We start from the raw sequence: 14362 nt of genomic DNA, 5'->3' as shown, positions 1-14362 counted from the left end.
TTAAGATGTTTTGCCTTCTTCTGTTTTGTTTTTTTTTAAGTTATTTTTATGCATAATTTTTGATAAATTTAATATTTAAACAATTAAGGGTATTTTAGTCAACTTATCAGTTACAGTACAGTACAATACGATACAGTCAAACCAAACAACAAAATATTATTTAACCACAACAAACAATACAATCTATCCAAATATTATTTATAAATGATACGATACAATACGATACAATACATTATAAAACGGCGGGGAACAATGATCCAAACAGAGTGTTAGATTTTGGGCAGAATGGCCTAAATGGTACCTATACTTGTGCCACTTTGTCATGCCGGTCCCTCTACTTCATTTGTTTTCATCTAGACATTTCTACTTGATCAAAACTTATATTTTAAACCACTCTGACTAACCAAGGGTATGTGGCGTTTATTTTGTTGAGTCAGATGAAGTGCGTGGTCACAAGCTTTTAAAAGCGGGTGAATACACTGGGTTTGATTAAAAAAAATACTAAATCAAAATGAAAAGAAACAAAAGGCCTCAAAGGCTCATTACGTCACCCATTAGTGATTCTCTTGGGAGATAATCAATCAACTTATCTCCATACAAACCAAAGTGAAAATTTTCTCATTCCCCAGATCTGCACAAAGAACAAATATGTGAATTATTGTCAAAGTAATACAGAAACATCAGAATTAGAAGGAAGAGCAAGTATTCAAGCGAAATCAAATTCCGGCCAAATTTTTTTGCCAAGATCTGGTAGTTCGCCTAAGTATATTTGGGGTCTAATAACATAAAAGAAAGAGGGGAAGTCGCCGGCCAGTGTTGTGGTGGAACGAAGGTCCCGGAAAAGTTATATTTCTGGCCATATCTAATTTACTCGGCTGGGTCCAGACCTGTAAAAAACCAACAAACAGTTAGAGAAAATAAAACAGGGGGAAGGGAAGATGAAGAAGAGAAACGACAGAGATAGGGAGTGAAGCAGCAGTCATCGGATTCTGAGGTGGGGGTGAGTTTATCTGTGTTCGAGCTCCCAAGAAGAGTTTTATGCTTGGAAAAAATCATGATCTGATTTTGTGCATTTCGTAATGGGTTTTATAGGAATTGTAGGAAGAAAAAAAAGAGACAGTATGGTTGCTCATTGTGGGAGAAGCCATAAAAGGTGCTGGGTTAAGCTTGAAAGATGAAGAACAGATGAAGAATTGGTTTTGGGGTGGGGGGTGGGGTGGGGGTGGAGAGGTTAATAATTATTTTCCATTTTATTTTTTCTATGTGTCCATAATAAGTGACCTGGAGCCTACGTGGTTTAATTTTCTTGACGTGGCGTCCTACGTATAGGAGATTGTTTTACACGCACTAACAATCTCCTGTCATAAGCGTTTATTATACACGGTTTGAATGATTATATGTGTTCAATTGGCAAATTGCTAAGTTTGGGGATCGGCATGACAAAGTGGCACAAGTATAGGTGCCATTTAGCCCATTCCGCCTAGATTTTGGTCTAAAGTTCCCAAAGAAAATATAATAGTGACTTATGAGTTATAATTGTCGCTCAAATTTCTATTTAGTAGACGTTTGGACATAAGAATTGTAAAATTCGAAAAAATGGTAAAAAAAGTTTTCAAGTGAAAATGATATTTGAAATTTAGTATTTGGACATAAATTTCAGTTTGGGTTGTTTTGAAGTTTTGTGAGTGATTTGAGTGAAAATTTTGAAAAATAGCTTTTTGCAGTTTTTTAAATTTTCGAAAATTTCCAAAATGCATCTTCGAGTGGAAATTGAAAATTTTATGAACAAACGCTAATTTCAAAAAAAAAAATAAATTTTTTTTAAAAAAATCTTCCATCAAAGTTTATGTCTAAACGGCCACTTAACTGGTTGCCCAACGAAAGGAACAAAATGTAAACATTGGTCAAAATGGACAAAATCTAAATAATGGCCTCAAAAAGGGCCATTTTGTGAAAATTCGCCCAATTGACCCTGTGACAAAAGTTAAATAAAAATTAAAAACTATAAGCGAGACTAGGGTTTTACCATATTTATACAGCTTTGTTCTCTTCCCATATTTTTCTCCCTCTCTTTTACTCGCCGTCGTGTCCTCCTCAGCAGCACTTGAAACCCAAAAGATGGTACATTTTCTCCTCTCTTCTCATTTTGCATATCAGATTTTCTATTATGTTTCCTTGCTTTAGAATATTGACCTGATAGTTATTCTGTATTATATCATCTTTGTTTTACGATTCTGAACTGTAATGAATCTTGACTTTTGTTTTATGGAACAAATGTTAGGTCTTACGTCTTTTCCCTTCAGTCGGTTTGCTCCAAATTTTGGAGCATGTTTGGCCATTTAATGGAAGTTTTACTTTTGGAAAACAATAGTTTTTAGTTTATTTTCAGAAAAGAAAAGGAAAAAATTCAGGTTCAAATCACAACGGAGTCAAATAAACACGAGGTGATTTCTTCCCATTTGCCTAAGCGTGGGTGGCTGAGTTACCCAGTATCTATGCTGGTGGGAGGTACTAGGCCCTATAGAATAGTCGAGGCATGCGTAGGCTGACCCGGTTTAGACCTGCGTAACTTGGATTGAGGTTTAGGGGTTTGGAGGGGAGGGGGTGGGGATGTAGGTGTTGATTTTGATAAAGATGTAAGGCTTTTGCAAGAAAGTGCTAAAATGTCGGATATTATGGAATAAATGTTAGACTTACCTGCTCTACCCTCTTTTCGGTTTGGTACAAGTTTGGCCATTTTATTGTAAGTTTGACTTTTGAAGTCAAGAATTTTGTGAAGTTTGTTATCCAGAAAATGTATAGAGGACAAGCGCTTTGTTGTCCGAGCTCGGGCAAATAAGTTCATGATATGGATGTACTGATATTGCTAGTAGTTTATGTTTCTAACATTTTGTATAGAGGTCAAATCCAGTGAAATAGCCCTTCTTCTCGCCCTTGATGAGCGTGCTAGTTTGTTAGATGGTATAATTAGATCGCGATGAATTGCATCCTAATCCCATAATAGCTGGACTTGGCTATATGAATCCTCTGTAACTCTTTCACTCTAGACAGGTCCAAATTTCAGTCCAATACTCAAAATTCCAGTTTCTTGACATAATTTCTTTAGTATTATCTTACCCACTTATCTAGTTCATCCTTAATATCATATGTATATATGCCTAAGAACATATTTTGGGGGAAAAATCTCTTCTCTTGTTTCTTTGTTCCATCCTTACTCCTTATGTTGTAAATATGCTAATGATGTGATATCTTGTTCCCCTTAACCTTGTTTTTTCAGTTAAATGCTTAAATCTGATCATGTGTTTGGGAAATGTTTCATCAGAAGTTCCGATTTGTTGATACTGTATTTTCAAACCTGCTGAAGTTTTCTTTGTGCTCTGTTTTTGTTCCTTTTTATGCAATTTATCACAGTGAGTGTTTACTTTATATCTATTTGTAGCCGAAGCAAATCCACGAGATCAAGGATTTCCTTCTCACAGCCAGAAGGAAGGATGCACGAACTGTCAAGATTAAGAAGAACAAGGATATGGTCAAGTTCAAGGTTCGTTGCTCCAAGTACCTTTACACACTCTGTGTGTCCGACTTTGAGAAGGCTGACAAGTTGAAGCAATCACTTCCTCCAGGTTTGCATTCTTTGACTGCTAATTTTTTTTGCTGATTATGTCAATGTTCTGTGTAATGTCTTTATGACTGTCTTGTATTAATTTGTAAGTTCCTAAGACTGCATGTTTCACCTTTGTGTCTTGATTAAAGCACTCGAGCTCCTGTCAGTAATTGCACATTTTGTATAGTCCAAGTTGTGTACGAATTTAACTGTCGGATTACATTCTTAATTGTAGGTCTGAGCGTTCAAGACCTGTGAACAAGGATTTATGCTATTCATAGAGTTATTAGGCAAGGGAGAATATGAAAGAACTCGTATCTTTGCTTTCTGTTGAATGTCTTGCCCTCTGGCATGTCTGCAGACTGAAATTTTAAGCTTTTAGATATTGATTATTGCATTACTTTTTACTCATATTGACAGTCATGTGATCCTTAATGGTGCCTAATGAATATCAATTGTTAGAGCCAAAGTTAATGTTTCATTTTGCCGTTAGTTTCTTTAGGTACTCAATTATTATATGCTTGATGTGTGGCATTTTCAGTCTCCTACCTTTCTTGATTCATAAATTGGTTGTGAGTAGGAAAGAGAAAGGACTTTGTGCAATGGGTAGAGTTCACATTTCCTATAGTTTGGGTCAGTGGTAGTATGTGTCATGTCCATTATACTGCTAGTCTACATTGAGGAGTGTGTGTATAACTTGAGAAAGTCAAAAACCTTCCTCTTAACTTGCCGCAATTTAAACCACAGTGAAAGTGAAGGAAAATTAAATATGAATCCAGTTCATATTCTTAAACTCAGACACAGAACATTTATTTATTAATCTATTTATTTTATGCCTGCAACAAATGCATCATACATTATAGTGAAACATTCTTTGGCATTTCAATATACACAGTAGGCAAAGAGTGATGTTCCACCAGTGTTGTTAGGATTAAATACTCCTATACCAGACCTGTAACCATTGCCTACATAAAAGCAGCCATTGCTCACTGACATACCCCCAAACACAGTTGCACCAGTCTCATTCGACCACAATATCTTCCCAGTTTTCGTGTCAATGGCATAAATGGGACCTGTTGGATTTTGTGAACCTGCTAACAACATCCCATTGGCAACTGTTACAGGGTTTGATTTACCATTGTTTGGAACCGCAGTTGTCCATAGAATTTTGCCGGTTTTAGCATCCATTGCTACCCAGGCTCCACCTGTGGTCACATTCTTGGATGGGACTAATGTGAAGTTCAAGTTATCACTGTTGACTATGCTGGTGTATACCCTCTTTGTGTCTGTGGCTGCTCCCCATATACCTCCTCCTGCCGTACCTCCAGGACCAGCTTCCTACATACATCAATCTCATTTTCATCAGTGTTGCATTAGCTTGTATTTTTTAACGAGGTGTCCTATTATAATCACAAACATTTTGTTACTCTCAGGTATATTAGCAAACTAGCATTAGTTTATGGTCGCACCATGAACAGTTTTCATAACAAAATAAATTGCAGCCGCAATTAAAATTAGATTTAACTAATATTTTAACTGACAATGTAAAGAATTTTTACAGAGGTCATTTTTACCTATTGTAACAAGTAACATGCTTTATTGTCAAGATTAAAAATCCCCCCTTCTAGAAGGATATCTTTTTTATGATTTGATAATATAAAAGTTCACTTACATTGTCGATGTGTATAAGTTAAACTCTTAAAATTATTGTCACTTCCCTTTTACATTTCTTAAAGGAGAAGATCATATGATGTTGGTGAGAGACAGTGGTGGCAAAATGGTTCAAAGAAAACAGTTAACCGTCTATATTATCCACTAAAAAATGGGTTGGATAAATCTTTTAAAAACGGGTCAATTATGGATAAGAACCATATTATCCATTTAGAAAATGAATAACCAATGGGTCTAACTTTTACATTTGTTAAAGTCTCAAATTGGAGGTCTTCAAGTTAGGGAGATTAAGAATTCTCCCAAAAGTGATCATAGTCATGGATAGTATGGTTACCCATATTATCCGCCGGTTAACCCGTTTTTTATCGCTATTAAATATGGGTCGGATAATTTATCCGTTTTTCATTACCTATTTTTGACCCGAACCATACCCGCCCCGCCCTGCCCGTTTGCCACTCCTAGTGAGAGATTAAAAGATCATCATTGATGCTAATGACACGGCCGAACCATGCTAATGTTGAAATCGATCACAAGAAGGGATCAACTACATAGTCAACCCCCTGGTTCTCTAACAAGCAAGGAGAGATCCACGAGACGTCCTTCTTCAAGATCAAATTGAGATGATGATGGAAGTTAATTAGAAATTCCACACTATCACAAGGAATTCGTTTTGTTCGAGAACTAATTTGTCTTACCTTCTAATTGAAGAAAACAAGGAGTGATCAAGAGATGTTGTCCCTTATGATCAATTTGAAGCGCTAGTAACTCTTGTTGACGTAACAATATTTGACTGAACAATATATGTTTGATTAAATAGTATTGGAGCACTTACAGTAGTCCAGAAGATGTCGCCAGTATCACGATCCAATGCCCATGCTATTCCACTTTTCTGCACAGCTGCTACTATGTCTCGTTTCTTCGTTCCATTAGCAAGCACGCTTAGCATCATCGGAGCTTCCCCAAAATCAGCATCGGGGCTCGGGCCAATCGGGCAATTAGGGTTCGTCGAATTAAATCCGCATGCGACGAACCACACGTCATATCCTCCAAGCTGTTTGTACCATTTGATCTTCCCAGAATCCAAATCCAAGGCCAAAATCGAGTCGGAGTGGTTCTCGGGTTCAATGCACTTGTCGGGTCGGGTCGGATTCGTCTGGTTTTGTTGATTCTGCTCCTTTTGGCATTCCTCGATGTGTTTAGGCACGGAGTAGAGGTTTCCGGTGGCAATGTAGACGTGGTTCCGCTGGATATCGATGGAAGGGCTGCTTCCCCATACGGCGGCTCCGGCGTATTCGCCGAGTTTTCCGCCGTTGTCCGGCAGCAAGAAGGTCTTCCATAGAATTTTGCCTGTTTTGACATCTAACTTGAGAAAGCTACCGCGAAAGTTGCAACATTCGTTAATTGTGGCACCTTCTTCTAGCGATGAAGTTCCGATGTAAAAAGCCCTGCAAAGTGCAAATATATTTGTATTTACTCCTGTATACTTCCGATTTATATGTAATTTAATTGGATACGAAATTTAAGACAGAACAAAGGCTTTGAGAATTTGTGAGCTTAAATACTAGTACATGATAATATTTGTGTAATTATACAAACTTGTGTTTAAAAGATAAAATAAAAATTTAAGTTAAATTATTTTCAAATTTCAAAATATGTTGATTGTTTCTGGCCGTACTTGTGAGATTATACTGAATTTATTATTATTGTTGTTTTTACTGGTTATTTCTAAAATGGACGAATAAAAAAATAATGTTATTTTAAAAAAAAAATATGGATTACGATTTACGTGGACAACTAAAATGAGGAAGGTCTATCCAGACAGACCAAAAAATAAGTAATTAGACTTGCATGAAATCATACGTAATAAGCAAATGTTATAGTTGCGTGAGAAATTTAATTTGAAGAAATGCACGTCTGTAGATTTCTTATTGTGCTTAATGTTGAAGCGTTCTAAGTTTGACCTCTGAGAATTGGACTAGAATAACAGTTTCTTGTAAAAGACGCTTTTTTCATTATTATTCTTTCGTCGTGTAATCTAAAGCTAAATTTGAATTTTTTTATTGAGATAATAGGACTTCGTCTATTTCTAGTTGGCTTAGGATACTATAATATATAATGCACGCCTAAATTTCACTTTGGACGTTATGTAACTTTTTTCGAAGAATTATTTTGGAATATTTTTCTAATAAATAGAAAATCGGAGTAAGTTCCTTTCCATGGGCAATCTACTCTCAAGAGTTTAGGTCGTGAAACACCTTTCTGAAAATCTCCTTTTTTTCGGACAGAATAAATAATTTTTTAACAAATAATAACTTTTAAATACTTTTTTTTTTGGGCATAATTTATTTGCATCCCTCAACTTTACCTTACAAATTAAATTTCTCCTCCAACTGTGAACAATATACATCCACCTCCTCCTATCATATGCAATATGTATTTCACCCTTCATATTTCAACTCTCCTCTATGTTATCATTTTATAAATATTATTTAAAATATATTATCTTTACCTATAATTTAAATTATGTTATATCCTATTATAATTTTATAACTAAATTCACTAAAATTACTAATAGAATAGTCCTTTTTTACAAATTTATTACAAAATTATCGTTACTTTTGTGACTGTATCTTAAAATTACGTGCATTAAAATTGTATAAATTTAACTTTTTATTATCCTGTGTTATGTACATTGATGTTGAATTTTTATTGCCATTAATGTAATATTTCTGAATTAAAATTTAAAATTCATTTAAAGTATATAGCTGTATAATCTTTTAGAAATTTATTATAAAATCTACATCTATTTTTAGTTATTATTTTTTGTATTAAGTATATCTTTATAAAGTCCTCATTCACTTTTATTTTCAATAATGTAAATAGATTTTTGAGTTTTAATTGGTACTAATAAAATTATTGATACGAGCAAACTACTATTTTTATTCTGCTCATTTCTTTCATTATTCAATTAATTAACTTATATTTGATTGATCAATGTTTCCTCACATTGTTCATTGCAACTTCATGTTTATATGTTAACATCACGCAATTCTGATACGGAATGCTTTTTGTTAACGGCAAATGGCAAAATATATCCTTGTACTAGGAGACAAGATTTAAATATATTCTTTGTTATATTTTGGGTTCAAATATATTCCTGTGGTAATACTATTGGTTCAAATATATTCTTCTTCTGTTAAGTTTGTTCAAGGTGGACATCCAATTCTACGTGGCACTCATATTTGATGAGGTGGATTCCACATGGCATGCCACCTCAGTGCCCCTAATCCTTATATAAAAGACTAAAATTTGAAATACAATATTTTTCATGGTAGCGATAATGGTGACAATAGTGACAGAGGGAAAAAAATTTTAGTGGTAGAAAAAAATAAATAGAAGGGAAGGGTAAAATGGGTTAGGGGCATTGGGGTGACAAGCCATGTGGCATCCACCTCATCAAATGTCAGTGCCACGTAGGATTGGATGTCTAAAGGAGGGGTACATTTAAATCTTTTCTGATAGTACATGAATATATTTGGCCCTTTTCCGTTTTTTTAATGAGCCTTACATGACGCGATTTCAGATTAGTCAGGATCAATATTGCATAAGCCAAAAAAAGAATAAGTCAACTTACCCCTTGTAGTATGTTCCAGACATGGTAACAACACTAGCAGGATGATCATCCAATTGTGTACTCCAAATGAGATCTCCACTACTTCTTTTCAAAGCAAGAACCAAACTTGGTCCATAAATCCCAACAATCATCATATCCCTATTTATCACAACAGTTGGTGTAGCTCTTGCAACTATACTTGTCACATTAGGCAAAGAAGAAGCATTAAATTTTCCATTAATTCCAGTCAATTCTGGCAAACTTTTTTTCCATACAAGAACTCCATCTTTAGCTCTCACTGCATATATATTACCATTCCAGCTCGGAAAATAAAGAACTCCGGCGAATATTGCCGGCGTCGCGGTTATATCTTTCCCAGCTTTGAATTCCCACTTCTGTTTCAGCATTGAAGCAGTCCAACGGCTAATTTTCTTTTCACCATAGGCGTATCTTCGATTGTACAAATCACCACCATGGTTTATCCAATTTCCTTGCTTGTGATAATGCGTCCTGTAATTATGCCACTGTAAATAAAATTAAACAGGACGTTCAGAAATGGCAAAAAAACGGTTTAACTCCTATATATAATGGCAGCTTAAAGATTTATACTGTTATATCACCTAAGTAAAAGATAATTTTCAGCTAATGTCTATAAAAAAAGTGGATTTAGTAACTTGAAAAATAAGGCATGCATGTTAGTAGATACAATACGATAGTTTAAAGTACGTTAACAGTATAAAAGTTTTACCGAATCTATAAAAAACAACTATAGGTAACATTTTCATTACACGTCAATGGATATAAGTTAAATCCTTGAAGAAAAAGTTTAAAACTTGTAAATTCACAAATCAACAGAATTTTTACACTATTAATCTTCTAATTATACTCCCTATATTTTAATTTGATTGAACCTTTTAGAGTATGCGGGTCAGATTGACTAATTTCAGTGCAAATTCGAACATAGAGTCTTTAAGTTTATTTTGAAATAAAATTTACATATTTAAAAACTACATAAAAGTATTATAAGTTACGAGAGCTAATAATTCAAAATATTTAAAAACTAAATATATATGGTAAAAAAAGCCTTATTTGACTCCCCAAATAGTAATAGGTTCAACCTTTTCGAAATGGAGAAAATAATAATTATAACTAATTGTTCATAAAAAAATGGGACTAGCTAGTAACCTGAAAATAAGACAATTTCACGCTACAATAGTTAAAATACACGGATAGTGTAATAAAATAATTTAACCACTTCAATTCCTATGCATGGAATTGCATACGAGGCTGTGAAAATTTTGTATGAAGGGGAAAAGTCAAAGAGAGAGAGAGAGAGATGTATAGATCAATATATATACTTACGTCTGGATTAGAGGTGCAACTAATTGAAATCGTACATAATACCAATCCTAAAAGGAGAAACAGATTGTTGGAACGTAGATGGATAGCCATGGCCGAAAGAAACCAGTTTTGGTTCCCTCTTATTCTGCTGAGTAGAATTCGACAACGGTTTGAGTGGGTGATTGTAAAACTTGCTTTATCGACCTTAATTCGCGTATAAATTCCGGAACTATGGACCTAACTGAACCAGAAAACCCGACGTTCTTGAGAGTAAGTTTTGGAAGAAGGACTAACAGAGACGACCATATATATTATACTTGTAAAATCTAGGAGTTAACTTGATCACATGATCTTTTATTTTTGATTAAGTTATTATTTTTGATTAAGTTGTAAGTAGTGTACAATTCAATGACAATCATATTAATGCATGTCAGAAAATAATCAAGAAGGTGGCGTATGTTGATTATAATATTGTTACCAAAATATTTATGATCTACGACTTTATCCCATTCTTTATTTAACTATTTGTCATACTGTTTATGATCATACTTAATATTTTGATTTTTATTCTATTGGTAGTTAAATAATTATTTCTTCTTCAAGAAAATTGCCTCGAAGTAGCGCACGAGGTTTAACATTGACTCTATCTTTGTACATTAATTACAAATTTACAATACGAAGGAGAGGGACCTAGTTAAAACATTATCTACAAAATATATATCCTATATAAAGAGAAAATCTCCTCCCTCCACGTATATATAAATAACAACCAAACATATAAAATAACAAGTATGCCTCAATAGCAAACCTAGCTATAGACATGAAGAATTTAAAGACTATGGAAATAAAAATGTACATAAGTGGAGCAATCGTGCTACAATTCCTAGTATTATTAATGAAGAAATTAAGAGGAGTGACATAAATAGTGAGTGTGTGAAATCTCGGAATTGACTTTTTATCATCTTCAATTTTCGATCAAGTTGTAAATACTAAATAGTCATTTATAATTAGTCATTTTGATGTTAGAACTTAGCCTTAACAAGAAGGTTGCATAGGTCTATACGAGTTTATCCAGTTCTATACTATTATTTATGATTCTACCCATTATTTGTCACAATATGTCGATTCTAATTAGGTATGAGTTGGATTTGGTTGGTTGACCTTTTTTTTTTTTTAATTTTTTTTTTTGTTTATTCCCCTTTGTTGGAGCGATTTCTTATTAAGTGATTCGAACCCAGGACTCTAGAGTTGTAGGTGGGGGTGCTGACTATCTGAGCAACCCCTTTGCCGGTTTATTGACTTTGGGATTGAAGGGACGATCTTTCTAATATATTCTTCAGACCCCTCTTCAGGAGATCTAATTCGACACATAGATCGACGAGTCCATCGTTATGGACAGCTGTGGAGGACAATTGAAAAGAAGGCTCGGACGAGAGATCGAGCGAGATTGTGAATGAAAAGAGAAAGAGTTAACTTCGAGACTGAAATTTCAAACACTAAAATAAATATCAAAATATATATAGGTGCAATCACAACCTCTGCGATCGTATCTCAAAGAGTTAAGGAGGAAATGCCGGGGATTCGATCGCGACCAATTTGAAGTGTGATCACATCTCAAGAGATGCGATCACATAACGGGTTATTGTATTTAAGGAAAAAAAAAAGAAAAGATTATTTAAACCTTGTGCTTTCAATTTTCTTTTTTTCCTGGTCTTCCATGTGATGTTTGACTTTCTTGAATCCTATTTAATCTGTGCTTGTATTTTAAATAGTAAATGTGCGTGATGTCTACAATGATGTAATTGTATTATAGCTATCTTGCTTCCTTCCTCCTTTCAAGCTTATTAATGACATGCCAATTGATAGTAACATGCCAACTAATTAATGTGTGGTAGGAATTAAACAACCAGCCCTGCTCTGCTGACAGAAATAACACAACTAACTAATGCAAAGCAGGAACTCGAGTTTATTACTTAAATGGTCACTAAGGAAATAAGTAAACAACTTCACATTTGTTTTAATAAGTCAGTTATCTTTTGCCATATAACTCAAAAGGTAACTTAGCTTTCTTTTATTTTGCTATGGGCAGCATTGTCTGCCTCCGGTAAATCTAAGACAAAGAAGGAACTGTCGGTTGTAATTAGGGGTGGTTGGGAAAAATTTGGGCGGGTCAAGATGGGTTAGGTCAATAAATGGGTCATTGCCCAACCCAACCCAAAGTGTACTTGGGCTAAGATGGTCTGGGTCAAGATGGGCTAAATAATGGGTCATAACCCAACCCGCCAACTTGACCCATATTTTAGAACCATGCTCATCTTGCATAAAAAAACCTTTTACCTTAAAATATGTAAGTTGAAAAATATTTGCGGGTGGGGGTGGGGGGTTGGGGTGGGTGAGTGGTGTAGAAAAACGAAAAAACGGAAAATTAAAAATGCAAAAAAAAGTTAAAAAAAAATTTTGAGGGGGTTTGGAGGGGTGGAGGTGGGGGGTGGGGGTAGGGTGGGGGGTGGTGCGGAAAACAAAAAAAACAGAAAATTAAAAATACAAAATAAAGTAAAATTTTTTTTTCTGAGGGGTATGGGGGGGGGAGGGGTAGGGGGTAGGGTGGGTGGGTAGGGTGGTGCCGAAAAATAGAAAATTGAAAATACAAAAAAAGAAAAGTAAAAAAAAAATTTGAAGGGGGTTTAGCTGGGGGGGGTTTAGTGTTGGTGGTGGTGGTGGTGTCTGGGGATAGGGTGGGTGGGTGGTGCAGAATCAAAAAAAAAAAAAAAAAAATGAAAATTGAAATACAAATAAAAAAGTACAAATTTTATTCTTAGGGTGTTTGCACGGGGAGGGGGTTGGGGGTAGGGTGGATGGGTGGCGCAGAAAAACAAAAGAACAGAAAATTAAAAATGCTAAAAAAAAAGAAGTAAAATTGGGGCAACTAAGTAAAGTTCTAGATAAGTTGGGTTGAGATCCCTTTGTTTTGGGTGAGTTTAATGGGTTGTATTTTGGCTGCTTAATGGGTCAGAATGGGCTATAAAAAATAGAGAAACTTTCAGAAACCACTATGTTTTAGTGGTTATTAGCTAGTTGTAGCTACCATTTACTATATTACTTCCTACAGCTATGTTTTCAAATTTTTTTAGAGTGTATTCGATGTATTTAAGCTACTGTATTCATGAATACAATAGCATTTCTAGGCGTGAAACAGGGGATTACAGCTAGACAGATTTTTGTATTCGAGTGTATTCGACTGTATTCATGGCGTGAAACATGGGATTACAGCTGGACAGATTATTGTATTCGACTGTATTCACGACGTGAAACAGGGGATTACACTGTTTTTAAACGGAAAGTGAATCAACTAACATAATAAACTCCTAATATAACTCAACAAACTCAATTATAACACACAAATTTTGTATTTCCTTTTATAAAAAAGATTCTCAACCGAAAAACACCCCAAAACATAGCAATCTTCAGAGAAATTATATAATACATCTGAATACATAAATTATATTAATTAAAAAAAATATATGAATACATTCATAGAATATAACGAGACAGTGAATACAATGAAATACATAAAATACAGCGGGATACATTTAAATACAATAAAAACAAAGACAATGAATACAATGAAATACATAGAATATAGCGAGATACATTGAAATACAATGAAAAAAAAGACAATGAATACAATGAAATACAGCGAGATACATTGAAATACATTAAAATATATTAACAAAAAATTCAAGTTGCTCATCCCCCAACTCCGTCGTCTTTGTTCAAAAACAACCCTAATGTCGTCTCGTTGAAGCATCATCATTATCCAGTCCTCGCTCGCCGTCACCGTTGCCTCCGGTTGTCGACGATTAGCACGTAATTACCGGCGAAATAATAGAGGTTTTTGTTGATCCGATATGTTGCGTCAGAGAATGAGATTGGGAGGCTGAGAGCGGCGGTATCAATGAATAACGGCCACAGTCGAAATGGTGACGGTGACAATTGCTCCAGCGTCCGACGGAGGAGAAGACATCGGGAAGTAGAGAGAGAGAGAGAGAGAGAGAGAGAGAGAGAGAGAGAGAGAGAGAGAGAGAGAGAGAGAGAGAGAGAGAGAGAGAGAGAGAGACTGGAGAGATTGATGA

At 34.9% G+C, this 14362-nt stretch overlaps 2 protein-coding genes across 2 annotated transcripts; one reads left to right on the top strand and one right to left on the bottom strand.

The window, feature by feature from the left end:
* Nucleotides 1–2013: 2013 nt before the first annotated feature.
* Nucleotides 2014–4085, top strand: LOC109211025 (60S ribosomal protein L38). The gene is made up of 3 exons (XM_019374518.1): nt 2014–2121; nt 3440–3623; nt 3840–4085. Exons 1-3 carry the CDS (start codon nt 2119–2121, stop codon nt 3860–3862), a joined length of 210 nt encoding a protein of 69 aa, XP_019230063.1. The 5' UTR covers nt 2014–2118; the 3' UTR covers nt 3863–4085.
* Nucleotides 4086–4354: 269 nt separating this feature from the next.
* LOC109211023 (polyvinylalcohol dehydrogenase-like) lies at nt 4355–10578 on the bottom strand. Its single transcript, XM_019374517.1, has 4 exons — nt 10251–10578; nt 8910–9412; nt 6108–6720; nt 4355–4942 (listed from the first exon to the last, which is right to left on the bottom strand). Exons 1-4 carry the CDS (start codon nt 10338–10340, stop codon nt 4487–4489), a joined length of 1662 nt encoding a protein of 553 aa, XP_019230062.1. The 5' UTR covers nt 10341–10578; the 3' UTR covers nt 4355–4486.
* Nucleotides 10579–14362: the final 3784 nt, after the last annotated feature.

The sequence above is a fragment of the Nicotiana attenuata genome, unplaced genomic scaffold, assembly GCF_001879085.1.
Source record: "Nicotiana attenuata strain UT unplaced genomic scaffold, NIATTr2, whole genome shotgun sequence".
NCBI classification, from domain to species: Eukaryota; Viridiplantae; Streptophyta; class Magnoliopsida; order Solanales; family Solanaceae; genus Nicotiana; species Nicotiana attenuata.
The sequence above is the reverse complement of the archived record's forward strand: the minus strand, read 5'-3'. Positions and strand labels throughout refer to the sequence as shown.